The 27,156-nt window shown below is 50.0% G+C and overlaps 2 protein-coding genes and 1 long non-coding RNA gene across 5 annotated transcripts in view; 1 reads left to right on the forward strand and 2 right to left on the reverse strand.

Moving 5' to 3' along the window:
• KCND3 (potassium voltage-gated channel subfamily D member 3) overlaps positions 1–1,136 on the forward strand; it is a 198,966-nt gene extending 197,830 nt beyond the window's left edge. For both annotated transcript variants that reach the window (XM_066247284.1, XM_066247285.1), the window contains one exon: positions 742–1,136. In XM_066247284.1, coding sequence (XP_066103381.1) covers positions 742–943 — 202 coding nt within the window. In that variant the 3' untranslated portion in view covers positions 944–1,136. The remainder of the gene's footprint in view (positions 1–741) is intronic.
• A 302-nt stretch (positions 1,137–1,438) lies between these two features.
• On the reverse strand, positions 1,439–2,556 carry LOC136315481 (uncharacterized). Its single transcript, XR_010727513.1, has 2 exons — positions 2,209–2,556; positions 1,439–1,933 (listed from the first exon to the last, which is right to left on the reverse strand). It is a non-coding gene; the product is annotated as an uncharacterized lncRNA (long non-coding RNA).
• A 6,412-nt stretch (positions 2,557–8,968) lies between these two features.
• On the reverse strand, positions 8,969–25,777 carry DDX20 (DEAD-box helicase 20). 2 transcript variants are annotated; one of them, XM_066246895.1, is made up of 12 exons: positions 25,583–25,777; positions 19,191–19,539; positions 18,431–18,525; positions 15,831–15,999; positions 14,274–14,388; positions 14,012–14,154; positions 13,330–13,468; positions 13,172–13,230; positions 12,375–12,457; positions 11,725–11,830; positions 11,505–11,606; positions 8,969–10,536 (listed from the first exon to the last, which is right to left on the reverse strand). In XM_066246895.1, the coding sequence occupies exons 2-12, from the start codon at positions 19,489–19,491 to the stop codon at positions 9,374–9,376; spliced, it is 2,475 nt and encodes an 824-aa protein (XP_066102992.1). In that variant the 5' UTR covers positions 19,492–19,539; positions 25,583–25,777; the 3' UTR covers positions 8,969–9,373. The 2 variants fall into 2 exon arrangements, with proteins under 2 accessions (XP_066102992.1, XP_066102994.1); XM_066246897.1 differs by lacking the exon at positions 25,583–25,777 and adding an exon at positions 19,855–19,959.
• Between the last annotated feature and the right edge of the window lie 1,379 nt (positions 25,778–27,156).

The following is a 27,156-nucleotide window of genomic DNA, read 5'->3' on the forward strand; positions in this document are numbered from 1 at the left end:
CTCACCACCAGGTGGGTGCCCCCGGCCCCCTCCCTCACCACCAGGTGGGTGCCCCCGGCCCCCTCCCTCACCACCAGGTGGGTGCCCTCGGCCGGCATGGGTGCGGGCGGCCCGTCCACGGCATTGAGCCAGCTCCACGCTGGAAGAACCCCGAGGGTCCTCCAACCCTCCGTCCCCTTAATTCCTGGGCCCCTTCCTTTCCTCCCCTGCCTTCTTTCTCATCCTTACAAGTTAACCCAGAGCCCCTTCATACAATTTGGGGGATACTAGAGCCTAAATTATGATTAGATACCAAAAAAAACCAACTCCTCCCAAAACCCACAAGTGACCCATCCCAGTGCCATGTTCGCAGCTGTGGAAGGCATGGCTCAGCCAGGCTGACGGGGAAGCACAGACCAGCTCTCCGCCTTTCTCTGCTTAGATGAAGGCAGCTCCCACCACCTCCGGGAAGTAACTGAGAGTTCAGGGAAAGCAGAAGTCAAATGCCACAAATTGCTAGGTAAACAACCCCCAGAGGAAAAAATGTATCCTCTGACTCCCAAAGGCCATGTCCATGAGGCGGCGATTGTTGGTAGCTTAGGACTAACAGTGAGAGTGGATAATTACAGGCGGAATACCAGGAGCAGACCAAAGGACACCGGAACCTTGCCCTCGCCACCGTGCCCTAAGACGCAGGGGCCCAGGAAGCTCTGGGACACTAGCAGAGGGCACCGTCCTCAACTCCCCCTTTCTCTATCCCAGTCGCTCCAGCCTTAACTTGAAAGCAGACGACGGACTGAGGCCGAACTGCAAAGCCTCCCAGATCACCACAGCCATCATCAGCATCCCCACGCCGCCCGCGCTCACCCCCGAGGGGGAGAGCCGGCCGCCCCCCGCCAGCCCGGGCCCAAACACGAACATTCCTTCCATAGCCAGCAACGTTGTCAAGGTCTCGGCCTTGTAAGACCACTGGACAGAGGGCCGGCGCGGGTCCTGGAAGCGCAGCGGGCTGGCATGTGGCCCCCTCCCCCCGCGTTCTGCCCGCCCCGTTGTGTCCCTAGCACTGAAACGTGTGCCTGGAAGGAGCGAGAGGCAGCAGAGGGGCCCCTGCGGTCCCCCGCCTGGCTGGCGTGAACACAGCCCCGTGAGCCCGCCTCTCCCTGGGCCCAGGAAGGGAGGGTGGGTGGGGCAGGGGCCGGGCTGGGGGCAGAGGCTGCTGCATGCCAGGACAGGGCCTGGAGGGGGCCTCAGACCACACCATTGTTTCTGGAGCCCCCCGGTGGGGAAGAGACGAGACCCAGAGCAGCAGAGGCCGCGCATCACATGCGGAGCAGGGAGGAACTGTAACACTGTGTATTAAGCACCTTTTCAAGGCTCTTAATGGATAATATTTATTCATGGGAAAAGGTGGAAAACAAAAATACCAACGGATTTTTGGGAAATGTTTTTCTCCATGGACCCAGTACCTTTGAACCAAAACAATGCATTTTGTGAGGGTTGTTTTTTCTCTTTTATAGCAAAAGCTTTTAGGCTAAGAAGTCAGTGACTGCTGAGTCCTCTCTCCGTGTCCCCAGGTGGGCGAGGTCGCCTGAGCCCGGGCCCCCCCACTGCCCAGCTGACCTGCACAGGGCTGCCAAGTGACCACAGCAACACGTCCCCTCGGTCTGTCCCCATCTCCTCTGTCTCCGTACCTCTCTGCTTCGCCCCTGGCTGTCCGCTGTGTAGCGTCTGTCTGTCTGTCTCTCCAGGGGCCTCGGTGACCCTGAGACAGGCTAGGGACCTGCTTCATGACCGGCACCTGGCTGTGATGCCCGTGTGGACGCCGCTGTGGGAGGGCTGAGGGGCACGGGGAGCCCCTGGAGGACTCGCAGCCGCCGCCGTGGTTGGGACCAGCGGCGTCCACAGCTCCCAGGTCTGGCTCAGAAAGGGAAGGACCAGGCTGTCGCGCTGGGACCTGGAAGAGGCAACGGCCAGCCTTTGGTGTGCGCCTGTGGAGAGGACGGGAGACGACCCAGGCTCCCAGCGGCCGCCTGCCCCTGGGACACCCACCACAAAGCCATGAGAGCTCTGCCCGCAGAGCCCTGTCCCCGCAGAGGGCGGCGGCCCAGGGGCCCGGCTCCGACCCGTCGTCTCACGCCTGAGGCAGCTGCCATAGAGGCTGCAGAAGGTTAAGCCCGGGAAGGACGCCCCAAGTGTGAAAGCAAGTAAGAGATTCTAGAAGGTTCTTACCTTGCCTGACAGTTGCCTGGAGGGCTGAACAGTCTCAGGCCTGCTGACCCTGAGGATCACTGCAATGGGGGAGAAGGACGACGTCCACACGAGGGTGTAGGTTTCGGGAACCCGGTCGGCAACTCTGCTCCGGTGGCCTGCGCCCCGGTCGGGCTGGACAGCACTTCCGGAGTCCTCCTCCCCGTGTTCACTGCTTCCAGCAGAGCAGGCGGGCCTCAGGGTTAGTGACAAGCCCCCTCCCTCCGCAAACCCCAGCCACCCCACTGCAATCTCTCTAGCCCGGGCTCCGGGACACCGAGCCTCTCAGGGGCCCCTGACCCAGTCTGCGCTTAGTGGCTCGCTGTGTAACTGTAGAGCCGACTAGGGGAGCTTCACTAGCCAGGAACCCGGAAACACCTTCGGAGGGCTTCCCTACGAGCCCAGCTCCAGTGACCCTATGTAAGAGGCACGTCAAATGAGGGGGTACCTGAGAGGAAGGAGGGCAGAGGGCAGACAGGGAGCCTCCACCCGTCTCCTCGGCCGGCCTCGCTGACCACCGACCGAGTCCGTTCTCCAGCTCTGGCCTCGAGGATTTCCCCTAACACGAGAAGAGGGTGGATCTGGACCTCTGGGCTTCTAGGGCAAGTAGGCAGAACTACAACTGCAGAGGGATGCGTGGTGCACACACCTGAGAAGGAGGACCAGATCCATCCACTTCACACACACCAGGGAAGGCAGAGGCCTGGGCTGGGCCCGTCTAGAGGCTGAAGGGCTGGGAAAGGAGTGTTTCGTTTGAAAGACTGGGTAATGGAACAGAGTTAGGAATGTCCAGGTATCTAAGTTTACATGCTAACATCTCAGTGGGATGAGGGATACAGAGAGAAATACACACACACACACACACTGCCTATGTTAAAGAGCAGGTCATCACAGGGTCAGAGCAATGGCTGACCCAGCCCAGGGTATTTGCTCGTGCATTAGGGGAGCACCTGTGGTTTCCACAAAAACTAATGAGCACATTGTAATGATCATGTCCCAAATAATTTCTATGTTTTATATTCTCCCAGTTCCATTTCCAAACCCATTTTGACAGTCCCTAAGACTGTCAGCCGGCCCCCCTTGTCGCCACCCCCCAGCGTGGCCTCAGCCAGGGGTGAGAGCCCCAGCTCACTGCTGGTCCGAGGGGAGACGTCAGCCCAGGGAAGGGGTTCACCCACATCACAGACATGGCCCGGCTACACTGCTGCCGGCAGACACAGGTCAGTGCCCGAGTCAGTTTAGTCCAGCTCACCGGCCAGTGACCGGGAACCAGGCATCGGGGTCTTCCGGGGGCAGTGGCTCCTGAGCAGTCATAGTCCATCAGCCACTTTGGCACAATACAGTCCCCAGACCACCTACCCTATCCAATCTCGCTCAGCATCAGACAGGGGTAAAAAACTAATAGGCTACATTCACATTCAGATGAATCAAGTACTGATATAACTAGAAGAGATTAAAGAATCTCTTTAACAGTTTACGATGCAGAACGCTGACACTCAGAGGAGTAAGTGACAGGGTCAAGGTCCCGCTGTTATTTAATGACAGAGGGACCAGGACGCGGTCCCTTTGGCTGAGTCTAGTGCTTTTTCCCATTGCCTCTCAGAGCATCAATGCCTCGGAGAAGTGCCCTCTAAGAACTGTGCCATGACCAGAGACCGAACCTTACGTACACGGCAGTACTGCCTGCACGCGGCCCTCGGGACCACCTGACCGCGCTGCTACAAACCACCCCTGGAAACCACTGTCCCCGGCAGAGCTGGCTCTGGGCCAGCAGCTCTGTCAAAGATGGTGACCAAGAGAACAGTCAGGTTGCTTGTCAAATGCTGTCTCTTCTCCATAAAGAGAAGGCTTGGCCAACATTTCAAAACATACCTTCTGTAGTCCTTCTGGTCCTTCCTACAATTTACGGTGGCATGTCAAGGAACTAGATCCTTGATCGACAGAGTGACTTCTCCAGGTTCACATGGCAGAACTGAGTGCGGTCCAGGGCTTAGACATCCTGCCTTGGGGTGGTTCCTCCACGCCATGTGGCATTACTCTGAGGCTCGCTTACAAATTTAAAACCCAGATATCAAGGGTGGTGATTCAGGGTGAGGAAGCATTCCATTCAAAACCACCCTGAGCCAGGACCCCTTCTCTTTCGTAGGGTGTTCATAATTAGTGCCAAGCTCATGACTAACTGCATAGAATCTTGTTCACAAGGCCAGACAGTCTCAGTGACAACTGAACACATTAGTCTACAATCACACAGGAGTTAGGACCAGCAAGTAGAAAAGTGAAATTAAAAATAAGAATTTAAACAGAAATTAAGGTGGGCAGTTCATGATGAACCATGTTAACAAAAAGTCAACTCGTGGAAATGCTGAGGACTTGACCCAGTGTTCAAACTATGACCCCACAGCCTGGGCTCAGCACACTAGAACACAGACAGGGAGCGAACACAGACACATGTGCCTGGACTTCTTCCTGTCCTTTAAACTCTGCGAGGTAGGCGCTGCAGTGGAGCTCAGCTCAGGTCGTGAGGTTAGTACGGATTCCCGTGGTCCCGACGCCCTCACCTCAATTACCAGGTAACTACGAGGCAGGAGGATCTCAATGCCGGGTTCCTAGATTACTAAGGCAATATTAGTTTCTCTTCTAACCAGTTGGCATGGTAACCATCACAAACAGGAGCCTGGAAGACCTTCATTTTCCCTTTCTGATTTCCTTACGAGATCTCATCCTTCGCAAGGCTTTACACTGACTGGAGGAAGGGAAAACACGGTTATGACCTGGGAGCCGAACAGCATCGGGACGAGCACCTGAGAACTGAGAGCGAGTGCTCATCAGCAACAGAAACAGCTTTAAAGGGGTTCCTTTTGAGTCTTGTTTTCTATTCAGAATGTTCTGTTTTTCTCATCACGTGTGGGGATGACATTTATCTCAGCAGGTTACTTAATTACACTGGATGATGATACTCTAACCAGTGTAGGGCACTGACCAAGTCCTGGGGGGCTCCTTGGACCAACAGACTATTTTACAAACCTGGGAGGCGGGAGGGATGGTATATTTTTGATAACCAGACATTCCAACGTAATGTTTTCCTTAGAGGTCACTCCCCCCATTAATGTTATCGTGAAAAACATCAAGTGTGTTCTTTTCTATTTTCGTATGGTAAAGGGGCTTTGCTTACCAACATCACGACAGCAAAGAAGAAATACTGTACAAAATTGCAGGAAGATAAACATGTGAAAACTTTCTATGGGAAAAAAAAAAACCTTGAGTTTCCTGTCGTCTTCTTTTGAAACTGTAGTGCATATGTTAAAACGTGTATCATTTACAGTATCGAGTCACGTGCCACTGCTGTACCGGATGTATCCAACCTGGATTAAACTATGTGCCACAAACTCTAAAGGACTGTTCATTCCAATACCAGCTCTGTAACAGTAGAATTGAGGCTCCTGTGAGCAAAGGCAGGCTTTCTACCTCGCTAGAGAAAAGCCACAGGACCTGAAACTAATACTGTATGTCAACTGTAATTGAAAAAGAAAACTTTGTTAAAGCAAAGTCACAGAATGTCAGAAGGGGTAGTCCCATCTTCCCTCCCTTGCCCCATCGACACGAGCACCCCCTGCCGCCCACGACTGTCCCTCCCTGGTCTCACAGAGGGGGACTGTGTCCACAGCTCTGCGTTAAGGCCCAGCCCTGTGTTACTGAGAGACATTATGTGTAAGTACTGGTTCTGCTAAGAATACAATGAACATGTACTTCATCTAAACCTAACCTCAAACTGAAAGGAGAACTCAAAGTCAAGGCCACAAGGGCTGGCAGGAAGCCAGGGAACCAGAGCCGAGGCACCCGCGGAGGCGCGGTCACTCCGCCACGACCCCACGTCGTCACTTCTCGGCTTCCGTTGGCTTCCTCATCTTAAAAATGAGGGGACTAGATGAGAAATCTTGAAGGTCTGCTGTAACCTTAGTAATTCCAATTCAGATAGTGAGAGCAATAGGTGTTTTCATGTCACCATAATGTGGCAACAACAATGGGAATCCTTTTCACTTCCCCACAACAACCAGACCCCAAAGAAAACTGCAGAAATGGAACATTGGGGCCTATGCGTGCTGCCCCAACCCTAGCACAGAGGTTGGCTGTGCAATTCATTTCAATCACGGGTGCTCCTATCCTTATCACCCACTAGGTGTCACTACACACCCACAATGCAAGCGGTCTGGAGACAAGGAACTGGGAACCAGACGCGCTTGGGGCTTGGGGCAACGTGTGCTCTTTTCATTAAAGAGCCGGTGCTCACTGGCACATATGCACCCCTTCCCAGAGGCAGACAAGAAACAGAGCCTGCCAAGACAACACAATTACCTTGCAATGTAGTGCCAGTGTCGGCTGTGGCTATCAGAAGTATAAACTTTACTTAAGATTAACAAGTCTTATTTACACCTAGGGGGAAGAAAATCTTTAAACTTCAAACTACTCCCCCTATCTCTTACAAATTGATCCACAAGTACTCTAATTCCTCTTCAATTATTTTTGGTATTTGGGGGCTTGAAGTTTACCTTTAAACCACATTTTTAAAAGGTTAGTAAATTTTACTGTAATACCTAAGCTACTTTGGAAAATACTGCTTTAAAATTACCCCAAATCATAATTTATATTCTAAGTCAGAATTACCCAAAGTAGGTTTCCCAAAGATTCCTCTATGTTACCACCACCGCCTAATTTAAGTTAGATTAAACAGCTGACGAGTGTACTGATTTAGTATTCTAGAATTCGGACATTTAACCCATTCACACAAATTACCTGAATTTATAAAGACTCTCTATTTATAAAACTCCTTTTCCCTAGTCAGGAAGCATTTTCTCGTATGAGCAACAGTAACTAAAGCAGAACTGGAAGGGGCCCAGTCTTCCAGTCCAGGCAGGCATTTGAATGAGAACGCTGGGTCCTGAGCGGTCACATGACCGGTGTAAGGTAAGAAGTAGGCAGCCCCAGGACAAGCATTCCTCCAATACCCCACAAAGCATTCGCAAGTGAGTGTACTTATCTGTGGTTCCTACAGATCACAGGGACACGCACCAGACTGACCACTGCAAACCAGTCTCCTCCTCAGAGTCCTCCCACAGCCACCACGGCAACTGCGAACTGTTCAGAAAGGTCACAGCTAAAATTTCCCTAGCAGGCGCTTATGGAAAACAAAACAATGATTACTTCCATGTTATGCACATGCTCACCTCCAGCTTATTTTTCTATTTCAAACAAATAAAAGCAAACACAAAATATGACAAACCTAGAGAGACTCCAATTAATTTCAAGGCTAATAGGTAACCTCATCCCTAAGATGCGGCAGTATCCTAATGAAACCCCCTAGCAGTGAAAAACTGTGAACGTGGCGATGTTGAGGGGGAAAGAGTAGGAAGAAGGGCATGTTCAATTCTATAGGAATGGCAGGATTTTATTTAAGTGAGCAATTTAAGTCTCTATTTCTAATGACATGCTGGACCTAATTGTGGATTTGCTCTTTTGTGTCAATTAACTCATTGGAATTTGTCCACACTGATACGTATACATAAACCCATCTTTACATGTAAACTTCCACTGGCCATCCCAAATACAGAAATCCACGGAAAGCCGGAGTTTAGGACTGTGCTCCGTGAGTGTTGGGCAGTAAATGACAGCGGCCTTGGGTGTCTGCTCACAGCCCAGAGGGTCAACGGCCTGGACAGGTATGTGCACTGCACAGCAGCAACCTCCTCTTCAAAGCTAAGTATGCACCTCTACAGGTACGGGAGTCCCGCCACAAATACACCTCTCAGGAGGCCTCGGAGCCCAAGGCCTACCAGGAGAGGACTCCCACAGAGAAGAAATGGAGTAAGTAACTTCCAATTACACTTTTCTAGATCATACTTCATAGGTGCACCATCTCAGAAGAGTGATCACTCCCCTCGGATCTTAGAGAGGTAAAAACGGGGCAGGGGGATCTCTAGAAGACACAAGATTAGAACACTCAAGAGTTTAACAGAGTAAGTTTCCGCTTCCACCAAATACTTAAAATAGCTGGAGCCTTCCCTTAGCCTACTAATAGGATAGGGCCGTTCTTAACCTGGGTTCCTTAGAGGGGCTCGATGTCTGAACCCCTTGAAGTTACATCCAATTACTGTTTATGATCAGACATTTTCTGGGATGAATCTATAGCTTTCATCAGAGGCAAAAGATTCAAAAACTAGCCCTGGCCGGTTGGCTCAGTGGGAGAGCGTCGGCCTGGTGTGCAGAGGTCCCGGGTTCGATTCCCGGCCAGGGCACACAGGAGAGGCGCCCATCTGCTTCTCCACCCCTCCCCCTCTCCTTCCTCTCTGTCTCTCTCTTCTCCTCCCGCAGCCGAGGCTCCATTGGAGCAAAAATGGCCCAGGCGCTGGGGATGGCTCCTTGGCCTCTGCCCCAGGCGCTAGAGTGGCTCTGGTCGCGGCAGAGCAAAGCCCCCCCCCCAGGGGCAGAGCGTCGCCCCCTGGTGGGCGTGCCGGGTGGATCCCGGTCGGGCATATGCGGGAGTCTGTCTGACTGTCTCTCCCCGTTTCTAGCTTCAGAAAAATACAAAAAAAAAAAAAAAAAAAACCATTCAAAAACTAGTAACGATTAAGAGCCGTCCCTCTTCCTGAGAAACAAAAATAAGACAACCGATGATGCCTAGTTATTTAATGCACGGTAAGGAAGTGGACAGCTTTCAACGTCTTGAAAACAAAAGACATTCAAAAGATGACCAATATGACAACACGTTAGGCTGTTTGTATTTTTACTAACAACTACTTTTACTGGAAGCAAAGGGCATCAAACCAAGTACCTTTGGGAAAGTCGGAAGCAATGTTTTTACTCCTTCCTGCCTGAGCAGAAAAGAAACAGGAATCTTCTCATCTGGCAAGTGATAAACATACGTACCTCCATGAAAACGCAGGCCAAGTTCTTTATAAAGAACTCCGCAGCATAGACTGGTTTTCAAACCTCAAGTTGTTTTTATTTTGTTTTAAGTAAGCAGTGATACAAGTCTTTCAAATGTTTCTTTTTGGAACGGCTTATAGAAAATGGCACCCTGGGACCTTTCATTTAGTACCAAAATATTTCTCTCAAGAATCTGACCCATGAAGTCTCTTTGGGCCGGCCCCGCTCACTGGTTGCCACGCAGCATTTCTTGTAGGTAAACGCTATTCATGTGGTAGGCCGCCATCCAGCCCGGGTGCCTCTGGGCGTTCCAGTAATAGGACTGAGACGCAGCCGCATAGTACTCGTGCCAGGCCCTGTAGTAGGCTCGCCAGTACTCCTCGTAGTCCTGATACGCGCCAGGCGAGCCCTCGTGGCTCTCCCTGTGGCGGGCATACCCCTCGCCCTCCTGGGGATCCGTCTGCACCCGCGAGGAGGACCGCCGGGGAGACCTTCTCCGGCTCTGCTTCGCCCTCTGCTGAGCCCCCTCTGTAGGCCTTGCCTTTACCTGGACTTCAGGTGACCCCGGACACTCGACTAGATTAGGGGTGTCACTCCCATTCAGAGTTTGTTCCAAAGAGACACGGCCATCCGCAGGGGTCGATTCCAAGCCTTTTGGCAGAATGTCAGAAGAGCCTGCCACGCACGACTTGTTTCCTTTGCTCTGGAAGGAAGTCCTGGAGCTGTAAGAACCGCTGTCACTCTCCGAGTCCCCCGACTGGCTACTACTTGCCAAAACCCGCATGCTCTCCGGAGTAACTCGGTTTCTCACAAACCCATTCTGTGGGTTCACAGCCTGACCCCCAGGACCTGTGTAGTGCCTGATGATTTCCACAGGTTTCTCCAACCCCTCCTTAATATAGTGCTCGTAATCCTCTACCAGCTCTGCAAAAGGCAGAGTGCATGGTGGGTGCATTTTAAAGGCAGACAGACAAGGGATTTGGGGGAGCGACACAGGCAAGTCCTCCCTGGCCTGGGGCTGACTGTTACTGCAGTTTTCAGCAGGGGGCTCAACAGAATTGTCCATATGCTCTTCCAGCTGTACGGCACAGCCCAGTGCTTTCGGTGACCCTGCTTTTTCTGGGCTCCCACACTCTGAGTGGCTTTTCACAGGCAGCTTTTGTTTGGTGGTGGCCTTGGACCTGACCGACAGTCCAGATACGGAAGCATTTCTACAAGAAGCCACGTGGTTACTGTGAGCTGACTGAGTCTGAGAGGTCCTCTCTACTTCTTGAGCTTGTGTTTTGAGGGGCTGGCTCGGTGCACCTGCCAAGCCGTATGTATGCACAGCAGCTCTAACCTCCACGTCCCAATCCAAACACTCTTCCATCAGACCGGGAGGAATGGGGTCTACAGAAAAGAAACAAGAACACATTAATATTCTCGAGCTGCACTAGACCAGAAAGATTTCATAAAACAAGGATTTTGTAAATCAGGATATAAGCTTAGAGCTATTAAATAAATCTGTAAACGATCACAAAACAAGTTATTACAAAGGCAGACAATCCACAAGACTCCCAGACCTGTGCCTAATCGGCTTTGTAGAAAATCACTTAAGGAATTAAAGCACAAATTGGTAAGATGTTCATTATTATAACTAGTCAATAACTACATGTACCATATTCTAGAAGGCCATGCATACACTATACAAGTATGCACTTATAAGTATGTATATCACACCTACATAGACAGATATATACACTAATATGCATAAATTAACACATATAGCAAATAAATGATTTCCACACAAGAATTTTTTCAGCTTTTTTGTTTTCAAGAGGTCATTAACAGTTTCAAACACACATTGTTTCCAAGATGGCACTTAAAAAAGGCAACTTGACAATTCACTCAAATGAAAAAAAACACTTCAAAATTTTCAAAGCAGTGTTCAAATTAAAGATACTGTTCCTTCCCCATGGTGACAAAGGAGACTATGGCAAGAATCACCTTCACAGCAACAAAAAAGGTAAAATACCCATTTTGTAAAAAAAATAAAATTGCAAGGCTACAAACTAAAATATGGAGCTACTACAGTAATATAACAGTTTTCATTTCGCACGTGCCGGTATTAGCTTGTGATCTTCTCCCTGCTACTTAATAAGCATATAATCTAATCTCTCTCTGCCTCAGTATCTTCACCTACAAAATATAGAAAATACCAGCACATACCTCACAGGATGATGGTGACAATTAGATGAGTTAACATTCAAAAGTACTTGGAATAGTACGTGAGATATCAGAATTAGTCTGTGTTAGTATTTATTAGGCCTGTCACCATTGCCATTATTTTGACAGCAAAATGAAACAGGTAACTATACCTGGCAAAGGCAGAAGGTTGATATTACATTTCTGGGCAATTTTCATCATCATATTTTCTTCTTCTCCCCGGCAACAGAAGGTCACTGTCAGTCCCAAAGTCCCTAAAGCACAGAGGGAATGTTAAGCAGTAAATCATCTTCATGTAAATGACAATCCAATCCACCTGTCACATGACAGATTCCTCCCCCTTAAACAAAGCACTCAAATTTTTCTTCTTACCAAAACGGCCAGCTCTGCCGATCCGATGCATGTATGTCTCCCAATCCAATGGTACGTCCAGATTCACAACCAGATTCACCTTCTCAGCATCAATGCCACGGGAGGTCTTGAATGGAGAAAGAGAGCAACTGTTTGCCATTTTTTGTGTGTGTGTTCTTCTGAAGTGAGAAGTGGGGAGGCAGAGAGACAGACTCCCGCATGCGCCTGACCAGGATCCACCAGGCATGCCCACCGGGGGCAGTGCTCTGTCCATCTCGGGCATTGCTCCATTGCTGCCAGAGCCATTCTAGAGCCTGAGGTGGTGGCCATAGAGCCATCCTCAGCGCCCAGGCCAACTTTGCTCCAATGGAGCCCTGGCTGCAGGAGGGGAAGAGAGAGACAGAGAGGAAGGAGAGGGGGAGGGGTGGAGAAGCAAATGGGTGCTTCTCCTGTGTGCCCTGACTGGGAATTGAACCTAGGACTTCCACACACCAGCCCAATGCTCTACTGCTGAGCTAGCTGGCCACAGCTAATATATCAAGACATTTTTAAGAAGGTATATTCCCCAGCACTGGATGCTTGTCAGAGAGACCCACATAGGTGAAATCTGCACATCTGGTAACAGCACACACATGGAGAGGGGACAGTCACCCCCACGAGGAGGAGCCTACCAGATCCGTGGAAATGAGGACCCGGCAGTGGAACTGCTTCAGCTTGGCCATGGCATCAAGGCGCTGGCTCTGGTTCATGTTGCCTAAACAGACCAAGGACAGTTACCAAAGCCACAAAAAGCAGGAACCAGAACTCCCAGTCTTAACAACTTAAAAATATACAAACCAAATTTCTTGCTGCCCTTATATGCAAATCTAGGTTAAGATTTACAATCAGAATTTTAAAATATACCTCTCACAAAATTGGGGGATATTTTATCACTTCATATGAAGCGATATTTCTATATTTTTATTATACACCAACTTACTTTTTTTTGTGTGTGAAAGAGACAGAGAAACAGACAAACAGGTAAGGAGAGAGATAAGAAGCATCAATTCTTCATTGCGGCACCTTAGTTGTTTATTGATTGCTTTCTCATATGTGCCTTGACCGGGGGGCTACAGCAGACCGAGTGACCCCTTGCTCAAGCCAGCGACCTTGAGTTTAAGCTGGTGAGCCTTACTCAAACCAGATGAGCCTGCACTCAAGCTGGCGACCTCAGGGTCTCGAACCTGGGTCCTCTGCGTCCCAGTCCGATGCTCTATCCACTGCGCCACCACCTGGTCAGGCGCCAACTTACTTCTTAAAACAAGAACACTGCTATATCAAATCCCAGTGAAAAGTGAATGTGAAGTTCCTTCTCGGGAAACTCAGCGTAACCTCACGCTAACAGACAGCTCACATAGCGGTATTTCTTCCTCGTGACCTGAGAGAAGCTTCCAGGTGGGGTGTTCACAGAGGCTGAGGAGGAACTCACCTGAAATGCACTCCGCAGGAAAGCCCTTAAAGGAGAGGACGTCAGCCAGATGCTGCGCTCTGGGGAAAGGCACAGAGGGTGAGAATCATACAGACCCTGCCCCTCGCCTCCGCTTCTACCTCACAAGTTCCCCCAGGTGACCTTTTACGGGACATTACCTGCTGTGCAAATTAGAAAAGACTAAGGCTTGATTAAATGGAATTCTGCTGAACAGTTCCTGTAAATGCTGAGCCTTCTCCTCAAATATCTTATGGGCCAAAGGGTACGAATTGACAACTTTGTAATACTGCTTCAAACCTAGAGAGAAGTCAAGAGTCTTCTGTTAAAACAAACGTATTTGGGCCCTGGCTGGTTGGCTCAGCGGTAGAGCGTCGGCCTGGCATGCGGTAGACCCGGGTTCGATTCCCGGCCAGGGCACATAGGAGAAGCGCCCATTTGCTTCTCCACCCCACCCCCTCCTTCCTCTGTCTCTCTCTTCCCCTCCCGCAGCCAAGGCTCCATTGGAGCAAAGATGGCCCGGGCGCTGGGGATGGCTCCTTGGCCTCTGCCCCAGGCGCTACAGTGGCTCTGGTCGTGGCAGAGCAACCCCCCGGAGGGGCAGAGCATCGCCCCGTGGTGGGCAGAGCATCGCCCCTGGTGGGCGTGCCGGGTGGATCCCGGTCGGGCACATGCGGGAGTCTGTCTGACTGTCTCTCCCCGTTTCCAGCTTCAGAAAAATACAAAAAAAAAAAAAAAAACGATTTGCTCGTGCCTCACAGCAGATATGAAAGCAACAGGCCACTGGGCAAGGGGGAGCTCCAGAGTACCCCAAACCAGGAAAGGACCAATATCTATACACACCTATGAGACTTGGGTCGCTGGAATTTAGTCTCACAAAAGTGGGTTCTCTCATGTACTTTGCCAAAGCATTAGCCAAACATTCCGGGTAAGTAGCTGATACTGCCACCATCTGTTTGCTGGCAGGCAAGGAAGAATAAATCCAACTGCAAAACAGAAGGGAAACACGCCATGGCAACGACGCAGACAGGAACCACCACCTGGCAAAGCCAAGAGACACACTTTGGGGTACCGTTTTATTAGTCAAGTTAGGGATTTCTCTTACTTTATTTGTTCCTGGAAGCTGCCTTCTTCTAAAAGCTTATCCGCTTCATCCAGAATAAAGAGACGTATACTGCCTGGGTTCAAGTAGTCAAGTTTTATCAGCTGTTTAATTCTGCCTAAAAAAAAATAGCAATGCACCAAATTTGTACAAGTCTCAGCCCATGTCACTCTACTTAGAGGTTGTATGGCCGACTTTCCTGACCCAATCCTTGTTCATTATGCACTAAACCACAAAGTAGAAATCCTGGGTTCTGCCTGACCTGTGGTGGCGCAGTGGATAAAGCATCGACCTGGAAATGCTGAGGTCGCCAGTTCGAAACCCTGGGCTTGCCTGGTCAAGGCACATATGGGAGTTGATGCTTCCAGCTCCTCCCCACCTTCTCTCTCTGTCTCTCTCTTCTCTCTCTCTCCCTCTCTGTCTCTCTCTCTCCCTTTATCTCTCCTCTCTAAAATGAATAAATAAAATTTAAAAAAATTAAAAAAAAAAAAAAGAAATCCTGGGTTCTGATCTTGCCTAAATCCACTATATTTCCCCCACATGTCATCACCAGGAAGTATGGAAAATACACTATTCCTATCAAAAGACTTGAATGGCCAAGGCAATGAGTGCTAGATCCTGACTCATGCCTGAATGATCAAAGCCAAGAAAAATCCTAACCCGTGGCTCAGAAGGGTTTCCTTGGGAGTCATCCATTCCTCTCCCCAGAAGCCTACCCCGTGCGTGTTCCTGAACATCTCAGGAACGGAGAGTTCATCAGTTCTGCTGGTAGTCCACTCGTGCGTCTACATCGCACTGGGCTAAGGCTCACATTTCTAATCCTCTAAATAATTAGTAAAGTTATCAAAGATTTCAATATTATTGTTATATTAAAAAGTATTTAGCCAGACTAGTGGTGGTACAGTGGACAGAGCATCAACCTAGGACACTGAAGTCCAGGGTTCAAAACCCCAAGGTCACTGGCTTAAGTATGGGTCACTGACATGACCCCATGGTTACTGGCTTGAGCCCAAGGTTGCTGACATGAGCAAGGGGTCACTGGCTTGGCTGAAGTCCCCATCCCAAGTTAGGGCACATATGAGAAGCAATCAGTGAACAACTCATGTGCCGCAACTATGACTTAATGCTTCTCATCTCTCCTCCTTCCTATCTTTTTTTTTAATGTTTTGCCTGACCTGTGGTAGCGCAATAAATAAAGCATCAACCTGGAATACTGAGGTTGCCGGTTCAAAACCCCAGGTTTACCCAGTCAAGACGCATATGGGAAGCAACTCATAGTAGTTGCTCACCACTCTCACTTCCTCTCTCTCTCTCAAATCAATAAATTATATTTTAAAAAATTGTTTTAAGTGTTTAGTTCCATGCTGGCCAGATGGTTCAGTTGGTTGGAGCATCATCCTGATATGCAAAGGTTACCAGTTCAATCCCCAGTCAGGGCACATATAAAATCAGATCAATGTTTCTCTCTCTATCCCCCTTCCTCTCTCTCTAAAAAAAAATCATTTTTTTAAGTGTTTAGTTCCTAAACGTTCCAGTTATAAATAGGCACTGCTGTCTTACCAGGAGATCCAACAGCAATATGACATTTTTTAAGTCTGGTTTTGTCTTGAGACAATGGAGTCCCTCCAATGAAGACGTGACACTCCAAGCCTTCCATTTTTATCCCAATGGTTGTGATAACAGAATGTATCTGTACAGCAATTTCTCTTGTAGGAGCCAAGATCAAAATCTAAGAAAATGTAAAATACACCTTTAATGAGTCAGTAAAATAAAAGTACATGAGTGGCACAATCTATAATGAGCTATTTTTCCCTTTGAATGATCATTTTATTCATTCAACAAATATTATAAAAGAACCGGCCTGACCAGGTGGTGGCGCAGTGAAGTGTTGGAGTAGGACGATGAAGACCCAGGTTCAAATCCCCGAGGTTGCTGGCCTGAGCATGGGCTCATTGGCTTGAGTGTGGGAACATAGACATGACCCTACAGTCACTGGCTTGAGCCCAAAGGTCGCTGGCTTGAGCCCAAGGTCGCTGGTTTGAGCAAGCGGTCCCTGGCTCAGCTGAAGTCCCCCAGTCAAGGCATATATAAGCAATCAATGAAGAACTAAGGCGCTGCAACTATAAGTTGATACTTCTCATCTCTCTCCCTTCCTGTCTCTCTCTTTAAAAAAAAATCTACTATGTACTAGGCAACATACACGTTGCTATGCAGTCAACAGTTAGCAGTACAAAATCCTTGCTCTTAACAGCACTTTCATTCTTGAATAAGAAGATATAAACGTGTAAATAATGGCAGGAAGTAACAAGTGCTATGAAGAAATATCAAACGGAAAAAGGGAAGAAGCAAGGAAAGAAAGGGGTCATTGTAAATGGGGTGATCAAGGAAGGCTCATTAACCTTTGAGTAGACACCCAGAAATACATCCCAGAGTTGAGCTGTGTGATACCTTGGGAAGTATTTTCAGGAAAAGGAAAGAGCAAATACAAGACGTACTTAAGACAGTGGTGTTCTTGGTGTGTTTGAGGCCCTGCAAGAAGCCCCACCAGTCGGACAAAATCACAGGGAAAGGCCAGAGGTCTAGCTCCAGGGCCAGGTCCAAAAAGCCTTGATCGTCACAATGGACACACTGCAATAAAACTACTGGAGGAGGAGGAGGAGGAGGAGGTGAAATGACATGGTCTCAACTATGAAAAGAAAAAAGCTAGTAAAAAATAGAAGACTAGGAAAAAATATGCCAAAACCGTTAAGAGCCATTTCTCCCTGGGTAGGTGAGGTTATACTTTGTTTTCCAGTACTTCATTTTTCTGCTTTTTCCCAACTTTCAAAAATAAATGTTACTCTGATAACACAAAGTCTTAAATTTTAAAAATACAGATTTTATTTATGGAATTTATTCAGGGTTTGGCATTTGCCAGGCTGCCAAATTATCAGAAGCCAAAATTTCAACTACATCTCACTTCCCAAGGAAAACAGCTCAGGTCCTCGGGAAGCAGGACTTCCTTGTGCAGCAGCACCCAGGATTTGGCCGATATGAGAAAGGACTCAAAGAACTTTACCAACCATCCTAACCTGTGGTGGTGCAGTGAATCAAGTGTCAACCTGGAATGCCCAGGTCGCTGGTTCAAAACCCTGGGCTTGCCTGGTCAAGGCACATATGGGAGTTGATGCTTCCTGCTCCTCCTCCCTTCTCTCTCTCTTTCTCCCACCTCTCTAAAATGAATAAATAAAACCTTTAAAAAATAAAAAGCTTTACCAATCGTGAATACAGGTTTCTGGGTTAAAAACCACTGTTGAAGAACCATCATTAGAGACACATGACTGAGAACGTGTATTACAGTCTGTCGTAATTACTAAACCACAAAGCCGACTATGAAGACCACAGCTGATTCATCTTTGTATCCCCAATGATGCCTGGCAAACTGCTTATCAATAATATGGCCTCAACAAATCTTTGTGGAAGAAATGTTCCCAAACCCAAAGCTCCCATTACCTTGGGTAGGGTCACCTTAGACCTACACTAAAAGAACCTAGAACACGAGGCCCGGGGTGATCCATTCATGGAGCTAGGGGAAACACCTGCAGTTACCAGCGACAGCCAGCGTTCCACACCTGCCATCAATCAGGCCAAATGTTAAATCTCACCACAACCTGATCAGCAAGTAAAAAAGAATCTCAATCTGTACCAGGTGTCCCCAAACTACGGCTGGGCCCGCGGGCTGCACGCGGCCCCCTGAGGCTGTTTATCCGCCCCCCCACACACACACACTTCCGGAAGGGGCACCTCTTTCATTGGTGGTCAGGGAGAGGAGCACTGTATGTGGCGGCCCTCCAACACTCTGAGGGACAGTGAACTGGCCCCCTGTGTAAAAAGTCTGGGGACCCCCGATTCTGTATTCTCAAGGAATGTGACAGGCGTTCTATTTAAGATGCAGTCATAACAAAAGATTCCAACCTTCTAACACTAAGAATGCATCCTTGGTCACCATCCACATCACCAGCACTCAATGGCCTACTGTCTTACTGTCATACTTTTCATATGTCTTAACTCAATCATTTGTCAAATTCGTATCTATGTCTACGAAGCTATCCGCATCTCGGCCGGCCTGTGATAAAACCCACATAACATACCCTCCTCTGGGTCCTCTGAGCTCAACTCACCTGGGTGCATAAGTTTTCAAGAACAAGAGAGTCCAAAGCAACGGTGGAGAATACACAGGTTTTGCCGGTGCCAGACTTTGCTTGGACAATTAAATCTGCAAAGAGAAAAAGTATCACTAGACGGTATTGCCTGGAGAGGCTTAGGTCTCAAACATGAGTCACAGAGCTGGAAATGTCTCCAGAAATCACCTAGCTGCCACCTCCGCTCTTAGTAAACTCTCAAAACGCATGGTCGTGTCTAGAAACGTGCCTCATCCCTGAACCTCGACCGTTTCTTTCTTCAAAACTAGAACCACCTGGTCTGACCAGGCGGTGGCGCAGTGGATACAGTCTCGGACTGGGATGAGGAGAACCCAGGTTCGAGACCCTGAGGTCGCTGGCTTGAGCAAGGGGTTACTCAGTCTGCCGTAGCCCCACAGTCAAGGCACATATGAGAAAGCAGTCAATGAACAACTAAGGTGCTGCAACAAAGAATTGATGCTTCTCATCTCTCTCCCTTTCTGTCTGTCTGTCCCTATCTATCCCTCTCTCTGACTCTCTTGTCTCTGTAAAACATAAAATAAAAAACTAGAACCACCTGTAGGTACGTAAAGCGCCGTAACTATCTTCAAACTCAATACTGCACCTCTGTTTTACAGAAGAGGAAATTGAGGCTCGAATGCGTGCAGCCCGAGCCCCCGGCCGAGCCGGAGCTCTTTCCCAGGCCACGCCGCCGCCGTCCGCGGGCGCCCCCTGGCCTCCCCAGGGCCCCCGCCCTCACCGAGCCCGCAGCGCCCCAGCGGGATGGCCTTGAGCTGCACCGGGGAGGGCCGCTCGAAGCCGGCCGCCCGCAACCCCTCCAGCACCGGCCGCGACAGCAGCAGCGACTCGAAGTCCGCGGGCTCCGCCAGCAGCACGTCCCCCGTGCGGGTCCGCGGGCCGCTGATGTCGTGGGCCGTCCGTAGGCTCCGCACCGGCTCCGGGGTGGGCTCTGGGGCCGGGACCCTTGAGGCCACCTGTTCCATGGGCACAGAAGTCTCCTCGGTCGCTAAGGCCGCTGGCGCTTCCAACGCCGCCGCCATGGTAGCCGCGCCGCGAGGTCTCGCGGTACTTGGGGCGGGGCTGGGAGCCTGAAAGCGAGAAGAAAATAAACTTTATTAGCACTCTTCCCGCGAAGACACGGACACACTTGGCCTGGGAGAGGTGGGGAGGGGCGGAAGTCGGAGGCTTGGAAAGACCGGGAAACAGCTTTGACAGCAAAGAAGCGTGGCCTGAGGAAGGCGGAGGAAGGAGAGGAAAGGGGAGGATACCGGTGCGGCGCCGCGCGTTCACGGTGGAGCCGCCGCCCCGCCTGCCGGGCGTCTGTGGGCGGGCCCGCCAGCCCAGGGCCGCGCGTCCCCGGCAACGCTGTCATTGTGATGAGCGCGGCACGTCACGCTGCCTACCTGCCCGCCTTGGCTCGGCGCTCACCTCACCCCAAGCCTTCCCTCTGCTGCCGCTACTCGCTGCCACCTCTGTGCCCGCAGAGTGCGGAGGAGGGTGAGACAGACCGAGCACGTGATCTGGCCTCTGTCTGTCCGCGGGACCGACGTAGTCATCTCTGCGTCCCAGCCCCTGGCAAAGAGTTGAGCTCTAAGTGAATTGAATTGAAGCCAAGAAATGGACTGACACCTCTCAAATCATGTCTCCACCTCTGAACTCTAGGCTTGGACACTCATCCGCCTTCTCAACATCTCCTCATAGATGCCTAATGGACATCTCAAATATAACATGTCTACAATGTTTGTAGTCAGTCCCCTCTCAAGGGTGGTGACTTAGTTTTTAACCACCTTCCTTTACTTTAGGTCTCTGCTCAACCTTTCAAAGAGGCTTTCCTGAGCACCCTAAGTTAGCTCCCTGACCTGTCAGCTCCGCCTCCTTTCCCATCATTCTCTGTTCCCTTGTCTGCTCTGTTTTTCTTCATGGTTCTCATCACTGAAATGATGTTTACTGTGTCTCCCCACTCTGGGAGGACAGAGACCTATTCTGTCCTGTTGTCTGCTGTATCCCTAATGGAAATGAAACAATCTGACACATAGTAAATGTTCAATATTTATTGAATAAATTATTTTCTATAACAAAGTTTTAGTCATAATTGGTTTCTGCAACCTAGTCTTATTCACAATTCCAAACTTAAAGAAATTCTGCATCCAACCCCAATTTTTTCCTTTGTCATATCATAATCCTGACCATTCATGCATACACACACACACACACACACACACACAGTGATGACCCAGATTCCAAACCATGTGGTTGGAGCTTTGGCATGATGATCTCATTGAAAAGGAGTCCTGGAAATGCATTTTGCTTAGAAACTTAGAAAAGAATGATAAAAATCAAGAGAGGCGCCCTGGCCGGTTGGCTCAGCGGTAGAGCGTCGGCCTAGCGTGCGGAGGACCCGGGTTCGATTCCCGGCCAGGGCACACAGGAGAAGCGCCTATTTGCTTCTCCACCCCTCCGCCGCGCTTTCCTCTCTGTCTCTCTCTTCCCCTCCCGCAGCCAAGGCTCCATTGGAGCAGAGATGGCCCGGGCGCTGGGGATGGCTCTGTGGCCTCTGCCTCAGGCGCTAGAGTGGCTCTGGTCGCAACATGGCAACGCCCAGGATGGGCAGAGCATCGCCCCCTGGTGGGCAGAGCGTCGCCCCTGGTGGGCGTGCCGGGTGGATCCCGGTCGGGCGCATGCGGGAGTCTGTCTGACTGTCTCTACCCGTTTCCAGCTTCAGAAAAATGAAAAAATGAAAAGAAAAAAAATCAAGAGAGGAGAGAGAGAAAGGGGGGAAGAGCAGAAAGCATCACCTCATTGTAGTTGCTTCTTGTATGTGCCCTGACAGGGCAAGCCCAGGGTTTCAAGTTGGCAACCTCAGCATTCCAGGTCAATGCTTTACCCACTGTGCCACCGTAGGTCAGGACCAGCCCAGTTCTTACCGTGATCTTGTTTCCATGTCTGTCTCTCACACTAAATAAACTATGAGCTTCTCAAAGAAGGGAATTTTTGTCTCTTCAAGCTCTCCAACCCAGCACCAGGCTCTTGGTGAACGTGATCAACATTAAGTGGCCGACACTCTCTTGTTCAAAAATCCAGCTGGGTCTCCATGGTCACAGGAGTGGTCTGTAGAACTCAAACCCATCACTGTCAAAGAACCAGCTCTCATACCAAAAGAAATAAGAAGACTAGCCCTGGCCCTATAGCTTGGTTGGTGGGAGCATTGTTCCTAAGCACAGAAGTCACCAGTTTGATCCCTGGTAAGGGCACATACAGGAACAGATGTTCCTGTCTCGTTCCTGCTCTCTCCTTTCCGGGTTGGCTCAGTGGATAGAGCATATGGATGTCCCAGGTTCGATTCCCAGTCAGGAAACACAGAGAAGTGACCATCTGCTTCTCTCCTGCTCCCTCTCCCCCTTCTTTTCCTCTGCAGCCAGTGGCTTGATTGGTTCAAGCATCAGCCCCAGACGGGAGTTGCCAGGTGGATCCCCATAGTGGCACCTGCGGGAGTCTGTCTCACTATCTCCCCTCCTCTCACTTAAAGAGAAACAAAGAAAATGAAAAATAAGATAAAAAGACTATTTTTCCAGAAAAAGAACACTTAGATTTAATATTGAATAGCATTCTGTAATTGCATTTGTTGGGGGTTTTTTAAAGCAATTTATTTATTGATTTTAGAGAGAGAGGGAGTGGGGGAAGAAACATTGATTTGTTGTCTTACTTGTTTATGGAGTCCACAACCTCGGTGAATCGGGATGATGCTCTAACCAGCTGAGCCACCCAGCCAAAGCTGTTACTGCCTTTGTTGGTTTCGATGTTTTACAAACCCAAGTGTTGCAGTAATGCTACTGGGAATAAGCTGTATTGCTATAGCTCAAAACAGAAGTGAATAAAATGTTTTCCTCAGTAGCTAAAAACTGCAATAATGGGGTTGATCATGATTGATAGTGCTGTAAAGATAAAATACAAAGGTAAGAGGCCGTTTCATAGCTAGGGAGGGTGTGAGAGTAACATGCACGGAAACCACTTGGATTGTCTGCCTCCCGGTCTCCGCCAGGATGAAATCACAGTGAGACCCCAGACTCTCTCTATGGTGTTCCTTCCCCGGGGAAGCCTTTCCTCACCTCGTGCCTGGGAGCTGGAAGAGGGAGAAACTCCTGTGAACTACAGGAGCAGGACTAAGGCTCAGACTCAGAATGGATGTTGAGATACCAATGGTCTCATCCATTCATTTCTTCGCATTGGAGGTCTCTATGCGCGGAGGAAAGAAAACAGATAAACAAAGGCCTGGGCACAGCCCACCCTGCGTCTGAGGATCTGTGGGGAAATGTGAAAAGAAGGGAAGGAACTAAATTTTGGTGGCCACTTTTTCTCATTGGACCCTCAAAGCAGCAAAGGGTCGGCAACGTTATTATTTGCATTTTACCCACAAACATTTCTTTATTCATTCTTTCCGCAAAAATCTTCTGAACACCTCATATGAATCAGCTAAATCCTGGACACACAAAAACAGGACGAAAGGGAGCCACTGCCCTCAAGGAGACAGACCCAGGCACACAGGTGGCTCTGATCAAGGAGGACATGTGCAAGCGGCAGAGGGCGGTGTGAAATCATGGGCGGCACTGCCATTTCTCAGGGCCTCCATTGCTCACAGTGTGGCTGTCCCGGCGGAGTGGGGAGGAACTTCTGAGAAAGCGAGGCACACAGCTTTGGGTATCTATTCAGAGAGCAATAGCTTTCTTCTCTGTGCCTTTCTCATCCCCACGCCAAACCAAAATGGTTTAAAGTGCGCGTGGAACTATGAGGAAAAACCCCACGCACAGATCCTTCCTCCCTGACCCCTGGAGTCTAGCCCCGCAGATCACAGCACAGGAGACAAATCTCCAGTCCCACGATGCCCTGGGGCTGATATTCCGAGCTCATCCAGATGGGCAGGTAAGGAGTGCACCAGGCAGTGAGGGTGGGAGGAGAGCTCAGCAGGCAGGCACAGGAGGAAGATATTCTGGGCAAAGGGAGCAGTTTGTGCGAAGGCGTGGAAGCAGGAGAAACCAAAGTAGTTTAGGGAAGGCAAGACCTTTACTGCGAAGGAGGCAACTATGACAGCAGTTACCAGGAAACGAGGCCGCAGAGATTTATCAGTCCCACATCATGGAGGACCTGGTCTGCCATGGAGGACTTGTTTATACCATAACGAGTATAAAACGAGTATGCTGTGCTCTTGGAAAGGGGGGTGGTGTTATGTAGCAATAAAGAGAAATATTATTAGAAATGGAGAGTGGGGCTTGATTGATGGCAAAGGGGAGGGGTTTGGATTTTAACGTGGAGACCGCAGAAGGCTGTGTGGGTTTGGGAACTAACTGTGCCAGGTGACTGCAAGGCCCACTTTGCACCTAACACCTCCTGGGGCTTGTAGGTGTCGATTCATTGCTTCCCGAGGACCGGTGCTACCCGTGTGCTGCGTGTCCAGCAGACAGCGACTGAGCACGTGTTTCCTGTTCTCGTTCCCTCCTATAGTCATTGCTCATTCAGTTCATCCGCTCAGCAGACCAGCACCATCAATAAATTTTGTTACATCAAGCTGATCAACTAATAATGCCTGACCTTCTGGACAGAATTTATTATTTCAGGACTCTACTGAATCCTAAGAGGCTAACTCCCAACATGGAGAAACCAGTCTCTACACATGTCCCATGGCCTAGGTGTAGACCAGGGGTCCCCAAACTACAGCCCATGGGCCGCATGTGGCCCCTGAGGCCATTTATCCGGCCCCCGCTGCACTTCTGGAAGGGGCACCTCTTTCATTGGTGGTCAGTGAGAGGAGCATAGTTCCCATTGAAATACTGGTCAGTTTGTTTATTTAAATTTACTTGTTCTTTATTTTAAATATTGTATTTGTTCCCGTTTTGTTTTTTTACTTTAAAATAAGATATGTGCAGTGTGCATAGGGATTTGTTCTTAGTTTTTTTTATAGTCCGGCCCTCCAACGGTCTGAGGGACAGTGAACTGGCCCCCTGTGTAAAAAGTTTGGGGACCCCTGGTGTAGACCATATCCACAGTACCTTTCCACACAGAGGACGGAGAGATGCAGTGAAGACCGGACCCCTGGGCTCTGTGCAGCCAACTCTCGCCGCGGCGATTTGCCTGGCTGGCTTTCGGAGGAGAACATCAGACCATCCTCCCTCTCTCTGGACCAGACTCTCCTCTGCCCCAGGCCCACATTGATTAATTGTCCTATTTAATATCACAGCCTCCGTCTTTAGGGAGGGAGGCGTCGCGTTTGCTCTTCTCCTTGTGAGAATGGGGCCCGATTCATTCTTGTCCAGGCAGTATAATAAATAACCTGCCCCTGTTGGCAGGGATTTTATTAGAGACTGATGGGACATTTAACAATAACTGGGGGCCTGTGATTTATTAGGTAGGGAGGTTCGTGGCATCTCTGAAGACTGGGAATGTGGAATTTAATTGATAAAGCGGCTGTCAGCCGCAGTGAGATGCACTCAATAGAATATGCATTGGAGGGATTCTCTTTGGAGCTGTCAGGAGGGCTTCTGCTAATCACATTCGACTCCTAAAGATGATGGTGTCTGCTGGATATCTGGGGGAGACACGACTGCCAGGGAGGGGACTCCGAAAGGGCCCGGGGAGGGGTGCCCCTGTCAGGTGCCCAGCCTGATGGAAGAATGTAGAACAAATGAGCAAAAGGCATACAGGATTTTGCTCTAAGGATTTCCATCACCTCCAGGAGGCCTTTGTCTCTTCCATGAGCTGCTCAAGAAAGCAGGCGCTGAGCCCCCCTTCATGGAAAAGGAGGGACATGTGAGGGTTAAATGGCAAGAAGAGAGATTTGTTCTAAAATTCTAAACTCTCTAAACCCTGACGTTTCTGCACCAAAGCCCTTCACCGCTGCCTTGCTCTCCAGCCTCTCTGACATTTATATACACAACACACAACACACACACAGTCACCCCCCTTCACCCCAACACACACACACACACACACACACACACACACACACACACACACACACACCGGTTACCCCATACCCACACAGCCTCTCTTGAACCCCTAGTTCAGGTGGCAGCTCTTCCTGTCACTGCTGATGTTGTGCCAAAAACAGAGCCACAGAAACTCAGGGGGAGGGAGTCTCACCTTTGTTGTTGCGGTTGATGTCTCCCAGCTCCTGAGATCCCAGACTGCAGGCGGGGCCCCTGGAAATCAATGCTTGTGGTCTGGCATGTGAGGAGCACACAGCTAGCTCCAGCTACCTTACCCTCCGCCACCCTCCACCCGGGGCTGTCACAGTGAGGGAGAACGGTATTATCTCCCAGGGCCATCGATGATGGCATGGATGATGGCACCGCTCTGTCCTCAGGCAGCCTGGAGCCTGTACAAGGCTGCTCTGCTCATATTCTCTATCCTCCCCGCCCCCCGGCCCTCAGGCTGTGGCTCAGCCCAGAACAAGGCCATGTAAGGCAGAGAGGGGCTCTCTCAGGCCAGAGCCTGCTTCCCTCTGATCCCCTGGATCTATTCTTAGGTCCCAGGAGACGGGTCTGCCTCCTGGTTCCCTCCAGGGACTGGAAGGGAGGAGGAGGCAATAGCCAGGGAAGAAAAACTAATTGTCACTGTCTAATCTGAGCCTCGGTGGTGACACTGAGGGACCTCCGAGCAGAATGGATATGGCAACTGGTTTGATTAAATCAAACCTCACCCGCAAGCTTGTTAAATTAAACTGACAGGCGGGGAGCAGATGAGGGAGGACAGGAGGAGAGTCGCCTCAGGTGGGGGCGGGGAGGCCCAGGGCCCAGACGGCAGGAAGGCCAGGCTGGAGCGGAGCAGCGCCTGCCCTTCCACTGGTTGCCGACCATAGAGAGGAGAGATGTATGGATGCGAGATGCTCGGGCACCTGTCTGAGCCCAGGCTGTGAAACTGACTGCCTCCCTGTGGGCTCTGCGGACTCCCTTGGCTGGTAGGCCTCACACTTGGAACAGTGCTCCTGACACTTCACGGGGCCTTCACACACTACAGCGGGGTTATTTGCTCCACTTTACAGTCAGAGAAAATGAGGTGTAGAGAGTTTAGAGGGCCATCTCGAGGCAGCAGAGCCCGTCTAAGCCCAGGTCTCCTGCCCGCCTGTGCTGGCCCACATCGCCTCCCACATTCTGCCAGATGGCAGAATTTCCCAGATTTATCCCTGGGCTGCCATCTCTTCTCTCACCCACCAGAGAAATGTGAGCCACACAGCTTGCTTTGTGGGGCATCAGGAAAATGCCAATTCTCAACCGCCCGCGTGCAGCCCACCTGCAAAGCAGGCCACTAGCTTCCCAAGGTCACAAGGCCATTCAAAGGTACTCACGCTCCTCTCCCACCCTTCCAAGTCATCGCCACTCTACCTAATTACAATTCAGGGGGTGGGGGAGAGACATTGTTAGCAACACCAGCAAACAGCAACTATAGAAGGATCACACCGATACCCTGCTGGCTTCCTCACCTGTCACCCACTTCCTCACCTGCCAAAGCTAATTTTCCACTCACCAGTGGGTGTGAGCTCATTTCAGAGTGTCTGAGCCACACACACACTCACAGACACGTGGATCCTCACCATCAGTGTGAACAGAGTAACACCTCAACCGCACCCCGGATGCTCCTGTTCCCACTCTGATGATTTGTTTATTGACACCTCTGCCCGTTTCCAATTTCTTCTTCCACGGGGAAGACACCAGAAT

Source organism: Saccopteryx bilineata, chromosome 11, assembly GCF_036850765.1.
Source record: "Saccopteryx bilineata isolate mSacBil1 chromosome 11, mSacBil1_pri_phased_curated, whole genome shotgun sequence".
NCBI lineage: Eukaryota > Metazoa > Chordata > Mammalia > Chiroptera > Emballonuridae > Saccopteryx > Saccopteryx bilineata.

Bases quoted from the DNA above. Each gene is read 5' to 3' on its own strand.
- DDX20 (XM_066246895.1), bottom strand. From the start codon at position 19,491: ATGGCGGCGGCGTTGGAAGCGCCAGCGGCCTTAGCGACCGAGGAGACT. The intron at 16,000-18,430 runs GTGAGTTGAGCT...ACATTTTCTTAG, and splicing joins TTGAAAACTTATGCACCCAG to ATTTTGATCTTGGCTCCTAC. The intron at 11,831-12,374 runs GTAGGCTCCTCC...TCTCCATTCAAG, and splicing joins TCCTCATTTCCACGGATCTG to ACCTCCCGTGGCATTGATGC.